The sequence below is a fragment of the Ornithodoros turicata genome, chromosome 3 (assembly GCF_037126465.1).
Source record: "Ornithodoros turicata isolate Travis chromosome 3, ASM3712646v1, whole genome shotgun sequence".
Taxonomy (NCBI): domain Eukaryota; kingdom Metazoa; phylum Arthropoda; class Arachnida; order Ixodida; family Argasidae; genus Ornithodoros; species Ornithodoros turicata.
The window spans coordinates 33654495-33670822 of NC_088203.1; the positions used below are offsets into that span (position 1 = coordinate 33654495).

General features: G+C 46.3%; 1 protein-coding gene across 1 annotated transcript; it reads left to right on the forward strand.

Moving 5' to 3' along the window:
- Nucleotides 1-427: 427 nt before the first annotated feature.
- Nucleotides 428-6893, forward strand: LOC135387658 (uncharacterized). The gene is made up of 12 exons (XM_064616765.1): nt 428-775; nt 1080-1151; nt 1228-1314; nt 1623-1683; nt 2186-2407; nt 2764-2894; nt 2956-3029; nt 4341-4510; nt 4564-4806; nt 4911-5082; nt 5146-5294; nt 5364-6893. Exons 1-12 carry the CDS (start codon nt 464-466, stop codon nt 5537-5539), a joined length of 1869 nt encoding a protein of 622 aa, XP_064472835.1. The 5' UTR covers nt 428-463; the 3' UTR covers nt 5540-6893.
- Nucleotides 6894-16328: the final 9435 nt, after the last annotated feature.

Sequence of the window (16328 nt, forward strand, 5' to 3'; positions counted from 1 at the left end):
AATATTCACTGCACTCTTTCGCTTGTTAGCTCCGCCCTGTGCTCTAACTTTACGTCATTTTGACGTAGCACTTTTCTCACCAATTACAATCAAGAAATCAACGTATGATTTTATTTTGCTTGCGGAAATTGATTAGATGATCGTGAGTCTTATTCCATTCAAAGTCTGACCAGTTACAGACTCAAACTGGAAAAGAAATGCGTTCAATTTGGATATCACACGCGCACTACGTTTTCCGCGCAACAGCACGCAGCACAGCGCGAGCCGACGCCACAGTTGTGGAATCTCACGTGCCCGTTGTGGAGTTGTGAGTTCTAGTTTGCTTTCGCTTCATGCTCGTTCTGCTCTAAGTTCCTCTGTGGTGTCTTGTTTTGTTTGTTTTCGTGTAAATATATAAATTTCAAAGTTAATTGTAAGTAATACTTGTATATAGCTGTTTTTCTGTAGTTAGCATTTGCGAAATATGCGTCCAGTGTGCATAGTCGCAACGTGCCCCCACCGACGCGTAAAGAATCAACCGGCGAAGCTGAGATTTCACCGTGTGCCGAATGACGAACCTCGTAGGTCGTCATGGTTAGAACTTACTGGACAGCAGAATGTGTCTGTGGAGAACCTGCCAAAGACAATGTTTGTATGCGAGGACCACTTCGATGCGAAAGCGTACCGCATGGCCATAATGGGACCTGTCAGCAAAAAACTTCGCGATGATGCTGTCCCATCACTACAACTGCCCAAGGATGCCGACGACGGTCCATCGAAACGCCGTGTTGTTTTGGTAAGTCCTGTTTATAGTGAGTACCGTTCATTCTAGAAATCAGGTGCTTCAGAAAATATCGCCTGCCTACAACTCAGTTTCGCATATCCCTGTCAAAACATGTGCTGTAATTCTACTGCACGGTAGCTGTACATTATCTCAATGCTGGATTCCAGCTAGCTGTAGTTTTGGTGCACCCTGCTGGAAATAGCAGGGCAAACCAAGCAGCAGCAGCATATCACTTTTCTAACATGACCGCGTGAGGGTGCGTTGAAATTACTGTTTCGTGAGAACCATAGGTAATCTCGTTTCTTCCATTATCCAGGCCCCAAAACAAGTGCAACTCAGCCAACATTCACCACTGTTGCGGCATCCACCCGTGTGTTCTCTGCAAACAGTAAGACAGCTTCTTTCACTGAATTTCAGTAAATCACATAAATCACATAATAATAAATCACATTATTCTTTTTCAGCCTCCTCAAATGCCAGCAAGTCCAGTGCTTCAAGAGAACGCCATCCCATCATCACCACGCATGTTTGTGGTGGTCCCACGTAAATTGGTGAGCTTTGGCTTTGTCATTTGAATATGCTCACATATGCATCATAGACATTGGGAAATTTTTGTAAACACGTTAATTTCAGCTTTGAGTGAACTAGTACAGCCCTACAATTAAAGCCGCTAGTCGGTGTAAGGTTAAACAGAAAAAAGGGTACCAGCATCCTGTAATGCAATTATTGTGACACAGCTGAAAATAATGTGCTTCAAGATGTTGTGGCAGCACATGCCTGTGACAGAACACATTTGAAAGCTAAAGAAATTGAAATATATTGTTAAAGAAATAAAATATCACCTCATGTGTTTTTACAGGAGTATCGTTCACCTACAAGCATGACAAAAACAAAACCAGTTGTGGTGCACCGATCAACATGTAAGTACAACTCAAGCATGTTACGTAGCAAACTCCAAAGTGGGAACTGTAGGGAACAGGTCTTCTTTGGAAAAGCTTCAGGGAGTTTAGGATTCAGACAGAAGCAATACACACAACAGAACAAGATTCATACGAGCGGAAAAACCTATATTGCAAAAACAAGAGGTCAGAGGAAACGTGGAGGGAGAATTGAATACTGTAAGCAGAAAGTCAGAGACGTTGACAACATGGCCATAACATCTCACAATTTATGACAACATTACCACTGTCTTCATTGCTCCCTTTGCATTTTCCTTGATCCTTTGGTTTTGTATAATAAAGAACCTCTTGCTAATGTGAGCCTTGTTCTTGTTCTGTTGTGTGCACTTGAAATTGTTGTCATGTATTTTTCACGTTCCTGCATCTCAGATGTTTGTGATCACCAACTTGTCTGATTCCATGTCATTCTTTCCAATATAATAAGCATGCAGCCATTTCACTAGATCTCCACCTGAAATTGCAGATACACAGACAGACGTAGCTGCGAAAGCACTGCAGGAACGGGGTTGTCAGACAGAGCCATGGGAACTGCCAGTTGAAAGAAACGCCACTGTCAACGCGAGCTGCACAACAGCCCCGACTCCCGCAAACTCAAACACAGGAAGCCAGCCTGCTGAAACTGATGATGATGATGATGATGAAATGACGACGACTACAGTCCGTCACAGGAAGCGAGTAGTAGTGGGTGAGTTTTAGTCTATAAGCCGTAGACACTAGTACGGAGTACAAGTTGGAGTGCAAGTAAAAAAGTGTGACATGATGTATATTTTGTATGTTCATGTACTCCCTTGTTTGTTCCTAGTGAGGAAGATGTTCCCCCGCCATTTACGCTTCAGAATGAAAGAAAGTTTTTGGTGTTTGAGACGTGCCTCCTGGAGTTATTCCAAAACTGCCGGAAATGCTTATCCCGTTGCTCTGCCGAGGTAACAGCTACAGGCACAATGATAAGTGTGAAAACCCGGTGCCACGATGGACATGAGCTGACATGGGAGAGTCAACCTGTGGTCAATGGAGGGCCAGCCGGAAACCTTCTGCTGTCAGGTTCCATATTCTTCTCTGGAGCAAATGCAGCACCAACTCTGCGAATGCTGAAGCACATAAACGTGCAAACGTTCAGCCTCACAACATTTTACAGATACCAAAGCTGCTTTCTTGTTCCAGCCGTAGAGAAGGTTAGTAAGAAATCTTTATCACTTTTACGCCCATATGCACTGTAAATATGCTTTTTTACAGGTCTGGTCATTGGAGCAGAGGCAACTTCTAGACCAGCTGGATGACCAGGCAGTAGATGTATCAGCAGATGGGAGGTGTGACTCTCCTGGGTTCTGTGCAAAATATATGACATGTAGTATCCATGTGGATCAACTGAACAAAATAATTCATTCCGTCCAAGTTCAACTGGCAGAGGTACGTGTATAAATTGTCTTTCCAACTTATTAGACTCCAGCAGGTTGGAAGTATAGATATAACCATCGAGATCTTTGTTTGGAACGTATGCTTTGGTGAAGCATGAACATGGGCATCATACTTTTTCTTTTCATCACTTTCACATGCAGAACGAGAGGGTGACAGCAAGTGTCAGCATGGAAAAAGAGGCGCTCATCAGGAGTATTCAGTTTCTAAAGGAGCGAGGTGAATGCTTTGAATGTTCATTTGCATACATGGCGTGCAGTTTACGTTTTCCTTATGTGTTGATGTCGTATGAATGCAATAGTGTACAGGTCTCGTGGAAGCATGTGTGACGATATCAACTCTGCCGGTCAATGAGCAGGTTAATTCTCAGGAGCTTATACGAGCTCTCGCTCTATCTATACTTCCATTCTGTACGGCTTTGTTGTAGCACGCAATGAGATCAGAGCATCACAGCTGAGAGGCAGCAAACCAACCAATGCCCTCACCCTCCTTTCACTCTTACATTTTTGCTCACTCATACACACATTCATACGACGGAAATCGACGCAAGCGGCACCTGTTGAACAAGAGATAAACTGATGTTCTGAGGCTGGAACAACATAGAGGGGACAGATACACACAAAGCCTCAAATTGCCTAAGAAATCAACGATGAGTGGCTGGTTTGTCGTCCCTTCAGATGACGCACCCCGAAAGTCGCTGGAGAGGCGTGTTAGCTTAGCTCAATTGGTAGAGCCCTGGACCGGCAATCCAGAAGATGTGGGTTCGATCCCTACAGCTGGCTAACCTTTTCAGTGACTTTCATCTTTCATCGTTGATTTCTTAGGCAATTTGAGGCTTTGTGTGTATCTGTCCCCTCTATGTTGTTCCAGCCTCAGAACATCAGTTTATCTCTTGTTCAACAGGTGCCGCTTGCGTCGATTTCCGTCGTATGAATGTGTGTATGAGTGAGCAAAAATGTAAGAGTGAAAGGAGGGTGAGTGAGAGTGAGTGGCTGGTTTGTCGTCCCTTCAGATGACGCACCCCGAAAGTCGCTGGAGAGGCGTGTTAGCTTAGCTCAATTGGTAGAGCCCTGGACCGGCAATCCAGAAGATGTGGGTTCGATCCCTACAGCTGGCTAACCTTTTCAGTGACTTTCATCTTTCATCGTTGATTTCTTAGGCAATTTGAGGCTTTGTGTGTATCTGTCCCCTCTATGTTGTTCCAGCCTCAGAACATCAGTTTATCTCTTGAATTTTCTTGCTTATGCTTTGTTTGTTCGAGCAGGCATAAAGCTGAACTCCATAACAACAGACCGTCACCCTGCCATAAGAAAGTACCTTGAGAAGGAAGAACCAGCGATAAGGCACTTTTTCGACATTTGGCATATCTCAAAAAGTTAGTTGAATCACGTTGTGCGGTATGATGTCCTTCACAGTGCATTGTTTCAGGTGTGAAAAAAAAGCTGACCGCGATCAGCAAAAGCGCCAACTGCCACAGCCTAGAGAGGTGGATCCAGGCAACGTCTAACCACCTGTACTGGTGTGCAAAAGCCAGTGGAGGAGATGCTCGGCTGACAACAGATGCATGGCTAAGCATCCAGAATCATGTTGTGGATATTCACAGTCACCATAATGGATCCTACCCACGCTGCCTTCATGGTCCAATCACAGATGGAGACTGGCTTGACCCCGGTAAGAAAAAAAAAAAAAGCAGTATTGCTTTTTATGTTTTGGTTTCTTGTTATACTGCAATGGTAGATGTTTAATCATAATACAATATGTAATAATTGCTGCAGATTCTTTGGCTTACAAAAAATTCAAAGAAGTGACTGGGAACCCACGGCTTCTCAAAGATGTTGCCCAGATGTCTGCCAACACTCAAACTTATGCCCTTGAAAGCTTCCACAGCCTCCTGATCAGGTTCGCGCCAAAATCTGTGGCGTTTTCTCCCGAGGGCATGCTTTGCAGGTGAGTCATTTGGCATCTATTATTTCATAGGAGAAGAAAGTGACCAGCATCAAATTCTAACAGGACTAGACTGGCTGCTCTGCATTATAATGAAAATGCCCAACGCAGCCAAGCGGAGACACTACGTGGGGACCTACGTTGGAAGATAAAGAACTCCAAAGCGAAGCAGGGACACCAAGTGGCTTGTCCTGTCAAGACTGCCCCTACATTTGGTACACACATTGTTTTACATTGACGTTCAGATTCTCTAATATGTCATTTGTCCTCTCCTTTTCCTTCAGCCTACATTGCAAAGCTGCTTGCTGAAGCAGAAGTGCAGTGCAGGTCGCATGCGTCATTTCAGGAGGCAAGCAAGCAAAAGCAGACACGGAGCTTCCCAGCGCCGATGAGCCACTCGAGGCAACAACTGCCTAAAGAAGTCATCGTGGCTGCCAGGGTGTCAAGACTAGGCACCTGATAGAGGCACCTGGTCATGATCACATTGCATATCTGCTGCTTTCAAGCTTGTTGTCTGTTTGAGGCTCAGATTTGTAGGTGAGTTATGCTTATGTAAAGTAATTGTGGTAATCACTTTTCTGTAATTAGGGCTATCTTGCTTTCTGTTGCAGCTGTAGTGCAGAGGATATGTCATTTTTGTCATATTTTTGTTTCAGTGTTGTTACAACAACGGACAGCTGAGGGTGGCTATAAAAGCAGACACAACCAATACACAGGCCTCGGAGACAGACTTGGGGGAGGGGGGGGTTGCTTGGAGATGACGGCGCGTTGCACAATGGTAAAATAGAGGAAGTCGTGGAACAGGAGATGGAGGGAGATGCAGTTCCCTTTGCTCTCTGGTACTGACTGGCGACTGCAGAAAACACATGATCATTCCTCAGCTAGCCTTCGTTGGGGAGCTTACTGTACCGGGTTACCATCAGGTTACATGGTATGTCAGATACTGCACAAAACAGACCTCTACTCAAGAAACGTCCTGACGTAGGTAGACAGATTGAAACCGAAACAAATTGGAGGAGGAGGGCTGGGTTCTACGAATGGGCATTTGCTACTGAAAGAAAGTAGGACTGAAGCTTGCGTCCCTTTCTGGGACCATCATAACACCCTCAAGACCATGGCTTTCAGGTGCATCCATGTTCGCCCCTAGCTCTGAGCGTAGCTGTAGCGCTGTCGAACACTAGGATGTCATTTGTTTACAAGCAGGGAGGTCTGTTGTTTTCTGTATGTTTTATGGTTATACAAATACCATAGTTCAGCATTCGAAATGCACGAAAATGCGTATCAGGTGCTTTAGTACATAAATTGATAAACAGTGCATGGTTTCGCATAAGTCTGCCATTCGATGATATTTGTTGGGAGCTACCATATACATCACCCTCAGAAGTGCCCTGAGACCATTGATCACGTACATATGGAATAAGCTGCAAACTGTTATGGAGAGGGTGCTTGCACAGTCACTGTCAACATGCTCCCATTACATGAGACCGCTTCCTCTTCTGCTGCATATCTGAACGCGTATGCTACCAGTTTTTCATTAAACAAAAGGCATGTCACACATATCACTTGGGGTTTGCTCTCTTTCGGCAACAGCAATGGTGGTGCACATCTCATACTGGCATCCAGAATTGTTTCAAACACAGACTTGACTTGTGTGACAATTTGTTTTATTCATGTAATTTCCAAGACTATTGGCAGTACAATCAAAAATATAAGGATGCACGCAACTTACACATTTCTGTCAGTTGTACAAGTAGTATTTGTTAGTTGCTGCAACCCATTTCCACAAACACTCTGTATCAGATATAAAACAATTGCTGTAAATAAAGCATTAGCAAGTTCTTGCCAGCTACACTTAGTGTGTGCAATGTTGCAATGTTCTGCTCAATCTGCAGACCCTACACTGTACACGGAAACTACCTTTTTCAATCGTGGAAATAAAGAAATGAATACGGTGATATGCAAGACTCTTTATTCAGCTACATTTTCCTTTCTAGGAAAGCGAAAACCTCTATAAGCTCTCGAAGGAAACTGTTTCCTTATTTTATTTACCACGCATGATGGCACGGGTTTTCTATTGAATTTTCCCAAGTACTCCCACACCCACAGAATAAACTGTCGGTAGGATGTGTATCGGTACTGCCTGAAAAAAAATGTTGTGGATGACATGATAATAGATAAAGTAGAATCCTGCAATGGGTGCTAACTACTTTGATAGATCTTTTATCTACAACTACCAATTACTTCTGCAGAGTATAATTATAGCTACAGAGTAACTACATTTTACATTAGACTCACAACTACTGCAAGCACTTTGAACTAGATTTGCAATTCCACTCTAATTATTTTGATGCACAAGTTTTATCTGACAGCATGACAAACAAACCTCAGCTTCACATGCAGTTGAACTACCAAAAAATAAGGTAGCTACACACGTCCAATTACTCCTTGTAAGGTAAATGCAGTAGCTGCACAATTATTCGTAATGTACTGTAATTAGTAGTTTAGCTATAAACGTGGTTGACCTACTGTTCATCACTGGAGGAATCCTATGTATGGCTGCATTATTATCTCCGAATGTCAAAACCAACTGATGAACGTACGACATGAGTGCAGGGTGTACTATGCAGTTTTATATGAGTATACTTGTCTTCGTGCTGTATAACGTCATAGTAAGAGTTCCTGCGCTTTGTACTATGTATACTTACTCGTTCCTGGCTTTCCCCGTCTTTACTCCGCGTTGCCGAAGATCTCGGTTCGCCAGACGGAGCACAACCTCATTTAGACACGCGGTATCGAATTCCTCGTGTTCCGTTATGCATTTGAGTTCGTGTTCCTCGATCATTTCGCAGGTTGTCGGGTAATCGAAGCAGCACACGGATTCCGTGGACGTTGGCATGTTGATGCAGAGTCCGCATCGGCACCTATAAAATTAGGATTCAAGTTACCATACGTGTGCGGTGCGGTCTCACATATAGTAGTCAAGTAGAGATAAGAAATGTGGTGCCATAAGATTGGGAGAAGATGCGCCAGTATGCACGCTGGAGGTGCCGGGAATATTGAAGCCGGCGCAGAGCCTAAACTCCCTTTTGTTCATGTTAGTACCGACCAGTTGCAACACAAGGCAAGCTTTGTCTTTGCACGTAATACAACGAGCTGTATTAGCTATATGCACTCACCAGTTTGTGTTTCCGATCCGTGCAGCGTGGTCTTGCACGTCATCTGCGAATGGTTCCGACGACTGGGTTGCGGATGACTGGGTTGTCGACGTACTTTGGTACGAACCACGGGGCGTCGCGTCATATGATAACAGCCCAATTGTTGACGTTCGCATCAGCATTAGGCGCTCAGTATTACTCAGTTCACTCGGAAATGCCATGGCGCTGGATCTCGGAACCACGGAGCGCAAAATGTAGCTCCACACAAACACACGGAGCACTCCGCCGCACAGCTGATATTGAAGCCTGTTTATTGGTTGGTAAATCGGAACGTCATATTCGGAGCTCGGCCCACCGATTGGACGGCAAAATGCGACGTAGCCCTTATGACGTATGCGTAGTGGAGAGAGGCGCGCTGGTTACTCATCTTTGAAAGCATTTATATGGGTCACTGATCTGGCACGAGCCGAACGAAATGTATATTTGGGTATTATGACCTGCGTTCTGTCATGGGGTACCATTTTTTTTTAAATGTTAGTCGTCCTGTTTACGGCCCCTTTAAAGGAGGTAAGAACTCCTATCTGCATGTATTTAGTTACGGATTTAATAGATGTAATATTGTTCTTCTACGCTTCGTAATTCTATTTACCCAATTTATTCTTCAATTCTTCTCTTTCATAACTTGTGAAGCGTTAATACAAAAACGCACTCTCTTTCGTATTCGGGCGAGTAGACACACCGCCGTGCAGATACCTCTAACCATCGTTACGTCATCCGAAGAATTGTAGCACCCAATCAGACGCCAACGCGGAGGTACACATAACGTTCTGCTTTACCCTCTTCAAGATGAACTTCACTACAGAGCACGCTCCTAGCCAACAACCATCCCGAATGACAACGGTCTCGTCTCTGATTTGTTGAAAACGGGAGGCGTAACTCATTCTGTAGCCGTGCATAATAGATACATAATAGGCTCCGCCTCTCGTTATCAACAAATTATGGGCGAGAACGCTGTCATCTGGGAAGATAGTTGGCTAAGAGCGTGCTATATGCTGAAGATACGCACCTATCAAATTTATCTATACAAAAGGTGTCACGGACAACACGTTGAAATCGACGTTTGGAGCCGACACAGTCGGCGGGCTCGCTTAGTACAGTTCATAGCTCCTTTAAGATGCAGACTTCCAGAAACAAACAAATGCTATCGTCCCTTGCTGATTTGTTCTTATCATCATCGTTATTTCTGTAATTCCAGATGACATGGTCCTCACACTATTTATAGTAGTAGTTACGGTATTTAAATACTGTATTTATATTTTGTATTTATGAAGAGTATACCCCTTTCAACAAAGTATTTTGTATTTATATTTAAATACTCAAAAATGTATTTATGCCCATGCCTGGTTTGTGGTTACTGATCATTTCACAAAGTGGGTTGAGCTGTTCCCTCTCAGGACGCTGACATCCCAGAGAGCATGAGAGCCCCGCTCAGCTGATCATTGACAGCGCAACCTACTTTACAAGTAACCTAACATGCTGACCGAACGTGTTAATCGGAACCTGAAATTGCTGTACAGAATGCTCAGTAGAGAATGCTCTACACCTCCGGGATGGAAGTACCCGGCCTCCTTATTGAAGGTTTGCTGAGGACCTCCGGAGTCAACTGGACGTTGCAGCTCGGGCGGCTACGGGAGAATCTGTACGTCGCAAGGTTCGACCAGGCTCGCCAGTACAACCGAGGACGACGGAATCTCACCTAGAGCGTTGGTGACCTTGACCTTCGACGGACTCACTCGTTAAGTGATGCAGCACGCGGCTTTGCAGCTTCGCTCGCAGGTAGATGGGATGGTCCCTTCGAGGTAAGTTTGTGCTCCTCCGGCCTCACTTACAGGCTTCGTCGCTGTGACACAGGCAAAGAAACTGGGCCAGTACAAATCTGTGACCTGAAGACCCCGAGGGCGAAGAAGCAGGCATTCAGCTTACTCCTCAAGACCTGAACCAGGATGCCGCTTCCGGACCTTTCAGTCGCTACAGTTTGCGTCCCCGCAGGCGGCGCACATAGCGGCTACTATCCCAGTCACCAAATTCCTAGAGCTCTTATAGCTCTTTCGTAGAGCGATTTCTGTTACGCAGTCTTCAGCTATAATCGTCTGGGGGAGAGCCTTTTCAGGTTCTCGCGGTTTGAAATTGCTTTCTCACCGTATTCCTTTTTTTTCTCCTTTCCCGCAGGAGACGCCACCCCGCAAGAGGGCCCAGGGGCCCGATCGCCTTCATCGTGCCCTGAACAGAGCCCCCAGTACCCTGCACCAGTGTCCACCCTCGTCCGGCAGATCTTTGGCGCATCCATCGACGGAGCATACACCGGTAGCCACTTGACTGTTGGCGCTGATGGCCGTCCAGTCTCTTGGGCATCCGTGACACAATGGTCAGCTCAGCGACAAACTCTGCGTACAGACGACCCGCGAAGAGCCGTCGCCCCGTTTCGACGACTCCTACTGTCGGACCACCCGAATGACCCCCGCTACCCTACTCTGAGGAGAGGCACATCTTGTGCCCACAATGCAGGGTTCCAGAAATCCACAGGACGACGCATCGACGAGGCCAACTTCATAAGTCGAAGACTGAGGCCACCTGTGTTCCTGGTGACTTGTCTGCTGCTTACGTGCAGATTTGCTCCGTGAGGACCCCCCGCAGGCAGACCGTCCCGCCGACGGCGTGCTTATCGACATGGACGATGTGTGACTGGTAGAACTGTCGTCGATAGACTTGGAGGGGAGCGAAGTGTGGGGGCATCACAATCGTGGCTGCTCGAATGTTCCTGCTGATAAGAGGGGGGGGCGATCACACAAGAGCGGGTAAAAACACACGACACAGGGGGATTCCTTGGGTTGGCGAGGATTCAGGCTGTTCTGCACTGTAAGTCATGTAATAAACTTTGCTTTGTTGTTGCTAGCACTTTTCTCTTGCTGTGTCTTCCTTGGCGACGGAACGGACCAGCTGACGCCCCGAAGTTGTGGAAACACGGGTTTCCACAAACGACAGTACCCCTACCATTTCGGGCCAGTCCACGCGCACGTTCACCTCTGGGGGCATAAGCGGCGGCATGCCTTTCCCTTGCTACTCTCTCTCACGTTTGAGAAAAATCTGCTCTACTCTGGCGCACTGCAAAGGCGTATGAAATGCGATAGCATTACTAGCATTGCAGTAGATGGACTACTCCATTTTGGAGTTTTACTATATCGGCAACACACTATGTAGACGACGATGAAGGATGCTATCACCAGCCGTGTTTATATGAATACGATACAAGCGTATCGAATCGAGTCGAAACCAGAGAGGAGACGATACGACACCGTTTACATGGATGCGCATCGAGCCCAGACGGGAGGTGGCGCCAGGCCGTGTCATATCTGAACATTACAGGCGTACTTCCGCCACTACTGCCTTTTCCGGTATCCCGCTACCTTCGCACGCACGTCGGAAACGTAGCATCTACGCCCCGTTCTTAAGCTGTTTCTGTCAGTGTAGACCAACCTACATATCCAAAACTGAGCGTGGCTGGGAACTCCCTAATATCATCATTTTGTGATTCCGACTGGGAGTGGCAGACGACGCAACTAGTCCGCAGCCGAACGCCGCTTCCCATAATCCTCTCTTCCTCCCTCGATGCGCATCGTCTGTTTACATTCACAATCTGAATGCGCACCCACCGTCTCGATCCACCTCTGTTTAGCGAATTGAATACGATACGCTCTCCTAGCGAATTGACCCGTTTACATGGGTGCATTCGATTCGACAACGGGATACGATACCCTTGTGTCGTATTCATGTAAACGCGGCTGGCAACGTGATGTAAGCCGATTGACTATCATATTTTCCCAGGCGTTGTTGTTGAGAACTTCGGATCTGTCAAAACTCTGTATTCGTTCCTGAGGCCATGAACCTGAACGTGTCACCGTACACGATCACTCGGACGATTCCTCGTCATCTGGGTGACCTTCAATATAGCAGGATATGTAATCCATATAGCGCACAGAAACATGCACATCTCGCGAACACAGTCTATCGTGATGCCGTTGCGTGTGGTCCGCACATTCACATCACCAGCGATGTTCAAATTGAACGTCTCTATAAACTGTAAATCTAATGCCGCTCGACTACCATTTATTCAGGAGTCACAAAATTGCAAAAATGTCGCCTCTGAATTAGAGGGTTTCTGCGCGGCTTTGAACCGCGTTCTCTGTGCTCGCCTTCAGGCGGTTCACAGATGTTTGTATTTCCCCTCGCGTTCTTTCACACTCTCTCCCATGCTATGTACCATCTTTCCCTCACTTCACCCATCTATCACGGAAGGTTGCCCCGAACGGTTGACACAAATGTGCACAATACAAACCAGATTCACTTTAGTTTCCAGTGTCACGTTATCTCTGCATGGAATTCCAACAAATACAGCCACATACGTACAAAACGTATTTTTAACATACCTGACCGCGGTTATCCAACACTCCTGCGTTGGAACGGCTGGAGCGGGAACACTGACGGATGAGCAGGAAAACGAAACACATGCGCCCACGACAAGCACTTTTCCTTTTGAGTTGTCGATATCATAGCGTGATGTTCGGCGTCGATAGAGTCTTGCACGGAACACAAACTCCGTTGACACAAAAGAGTTCGGCACAAGCACGTTGCAGTCTGGAAATCAACGGAGGCCACGTTGTTTCTCTTGGTCCCTGTGACAAAGAATATGAATGGTGACCGTGACCGTGACCGTGACCGAGTAGCAAAAGGTTCAAGTACGTACCCATGCCTTTCCACATAAGCTCGTTGCGGTCTGGAGGCGCGTATAATGGAAAACGAATGTGTTTCGGTTTCAGTCTGTCTACCAATGTCATGATGACGTTTCTCTGGCAGCGGTCTATTAGAACGCTTTGCATCTTACTCCCTGTGGGCGCACAATTGTTCAGCTTCATATCAATGGCAGCGGTACTTACTTCCTGAATAAAATACTGTCATTGATTGAATATCACGTTTCGTGGCAAAGAATGCCATGAAGGAATCGGAGAGAAAGCAAGAAAATGTGTGGACGTGAGTGAAAGCGAGTAAAAAGTAACTTGGAACTTCACTTTGGCAGTTACCTTCAGTTACTTAGGCAAAGTTACCTAAAAAAGGAACGAGTTCCTCTGAAAGTCACCACCCAAGCAGCACAAAGGACTGGGATTCGGCTGGGAACGTAAAGGGGATGATGGGTTCGAGGTGGCCGATATCGCCGTCATGAGCCCTACTGCTTCCCGAGTATGTGAGGGGAAAGAATTGAGAGAGAGGGAAAATACATAAAATTATTTCCTGATAGATCCCCGTTTTCGTCCCGGCCAGGATTCTTTCCCGATGGATCCCCGTTAACGTCCCGATCTGCTGTGGTGTACTGGCTAAGTATTTCTTCCCGCTCGTCTCCCGATGTTTATGCAGATTCGGTAACACGTGATCGGATGGTACAGCTTGAGACAAAGTTTCTGAAACACGGGTATTCTGTATAGGACTTCTCCCAGCCACCTTTGGGGAATGCTTGTTGAACAGAATCCTTGTGAAAAATCTGCTCAAGGATTCTGTTCAACAAGTGTTCCCCTTAGGCCGCAGGGGAGGCGTGGAGAAGTGAAATACAAAACGCCCGTGTTTCACAAACTTTTGTCCCAAGCTGTACGAGACAGTGAAGCATCCCTTCAGGAATGAATTAGGCTGTCTGGTATGAGGTAACTCTTTCAAACATTGGGCTGCAGTTCACTTCATGTGTTGTATAGTTCGCTCAGTTTCAATGACTGAAAACATGCACACGCAGCAGCCTGAACAGAAGTATTAATGGAGCATCACTGCAAAGCAGGCAAGTACAAGATACTCGGGAAGAGTCGGCCACGCCCGAACTATAAACGACCGAATCCCCCGAAACGAAAAACTCACGTGAAACGAAACGAAGAGAGCTTTAGCAAGTCGAACTGATCGGACGAAAACCGCTGCACCGAAACCCGCAAATACTACGCTGGAGCTCCCTGCATTTGGGCTACCGCGACTGCCATCGCCATCATCTTTGTTTTGGTTATCATTGCTGGGTGCAAATGGCCGGCGTGTGTGTTGTTAAAGGTCAGCTCCGGAGATACCTTGACTTCTTGAAACTGTAACAATATTCTGGAAGCCCATATCGAACGGCTGTACTTTAGTAACGCTGCCGCGGCAGACGGATAGGTGTGGAATTAGCGTTTGGCGATTTTGGCACGTTGTCATTGTTGCCAGACGATATGAGTGCATACGGGCGAGGCGGGCGAGTGGTCGGCGATCGGCTATATGTCGCATAGTCGTCTGCTATCCAATATAGTCGCACGAGACGCGTATTGGGTACGGAGAGGTTAATAATCGTCCCTTATCGGATGTAGTCGTACGAGAAGCGTTTTAGGTATAGTAGGGTTGCGTCGTTTTTGTTTAATAGAACTTTTTATGTTGGAAGATTGAAATAAATGCTACAAATTCAAGTAAAAAGCAACACCTGGATGTGGAGGGAGTGCATCTTTTCCCAGGTTAGGTACTGATGTCGAAGAGTGGGTCCATGTAGAATAAGCATCCGGCGTGACTGAGGTTAGGTTAGGTTAGGTGATTACGTATTGCACATGTCAAAGAGTGGGTCCATGTAGAACGAGCATCCGGCGTGACTGAGGTTAGGTTAGGTTAGGTGATTACGTATTGCACATGCTGAAGAGTGGGTCCATGTAGAATGAGCATCCGGCGTGACTGAGGTTAGGTTAAGCCAAGTGAATACGTATTCCATGTGTCGGTGGGGCTGATGTAGACTGTGCATCCGACGTGACTGAGGTTAGGTTAGGTGACTACGTATTGCACATGTCGAAGAGTGGGTCCATGTAGAACGAGCATCCGGCGTGACTGAGGTTAGGTTAGGTTAGGTGATTACGTATTCCATGTGTCGGTGGGGCTGATGTAGACTGTGCATCCGACGTGACTGAGGTTAGGTTAGGTTAGGTGACTACGTATTGCACATGTCGAAGAGTGGGTCCATGTAGAATGAGCATCCGGCGTGACTGAGGTTAGGTTAGGTTAGGTGATTACGTATTGCACATGTTGAAGAGTGGGTCCATGTAGAATGAGCATCCGGCGTGACTGAGGTTAGGTTAGGCCAAGTGAATACGTATTCCATGTGTCGATGGGGCTGACGTAGACTGTGCATCCGACGCGACTGAGGTTAGGTTAGCTCAAGTGAATACATATTCCATGTGTCGATGTGGCTGATGTAGACTGTGCATCCGACGTGACTGAGGTTAGGTTAGGCCAAGTGAATACGTATTCCACGTGTCGATGGGGCTGACGTAGACTGTGCATCCGACGCGACTGAGGTTAGGTTAGCTCAAGTGAATACATATTCCATGTGTCGATGTGGCTGATGTAGACTGTGCATTCGACGTGACTGAGGTTAGGTTAGGCCAAGTGAACACGTATTCCATGTGTCGATGGGGCTGATGTAGACTGCATCCGACGTGACTGAGGTTAGGTTAGGCCAAGTGAATACGTATTTCATGTGTCGATGGGGCTGATGTAGACTGTGCATCCGACGTGACTGAGGTTAGGTTAGCTCAAGTGAATACGTATTCCATGTGTCAATGCGGCTGATGTAGACTGTGCATCCGACGTGACTGAGGTTAGGTTAGGCCAAGTGAATACGTATTCCATGTGTCAATGCGGCTGATGTAGACTGTGCATCCGACGTGACTGAGGTTAGGTTAGGCCAAGTGAATACGTATTTCATGTGTCGATGGGGCTGATGTAGACTGTGCATCCGACGTGATTGAGGTTAGGTTAGGCCAAGTGAATACGTATTCCATGTGTTGATGGGGCTGACGTAGACTGTGCATCTGGAGTCACTGAGGTTAGGATAGGCCAGGATAATACGTGCTATTCCACATGTTGTGGAATGGTCAATGTAGAGTAGGTATACAGTTAGACTATGCAATAAATAGGAATGAGTATATGTGTTGCCGAAGAGGGTCGTTGTAGTTGAAACGTATTTACAAATATATACATGCAGGTCCATGGAAAGCT

Coding starts and splice junctions, on each gene's coding strand:
- LOC135387658 (XM_064616765.1), top strand. CDS start 464: ATGCGTCCAGTGTGCATAGTCGCAACGTGCCCCCACCGACGCGTAAAG. Junction 3,030..4,340: donor GATGTATCAGCAGATGGGAG/GTGTGACTCTCC, acceptor ATGTTGTTCCAG/CCTCAGAACATCAGTTTATC. Junction 4,807..4,910: donor TGGAGACTGGCTTGACCCCG/GTAAGAAAAAAA, acceptor TAATTGCTGCAG/ATTCTTTGGCTTACAAAAAA.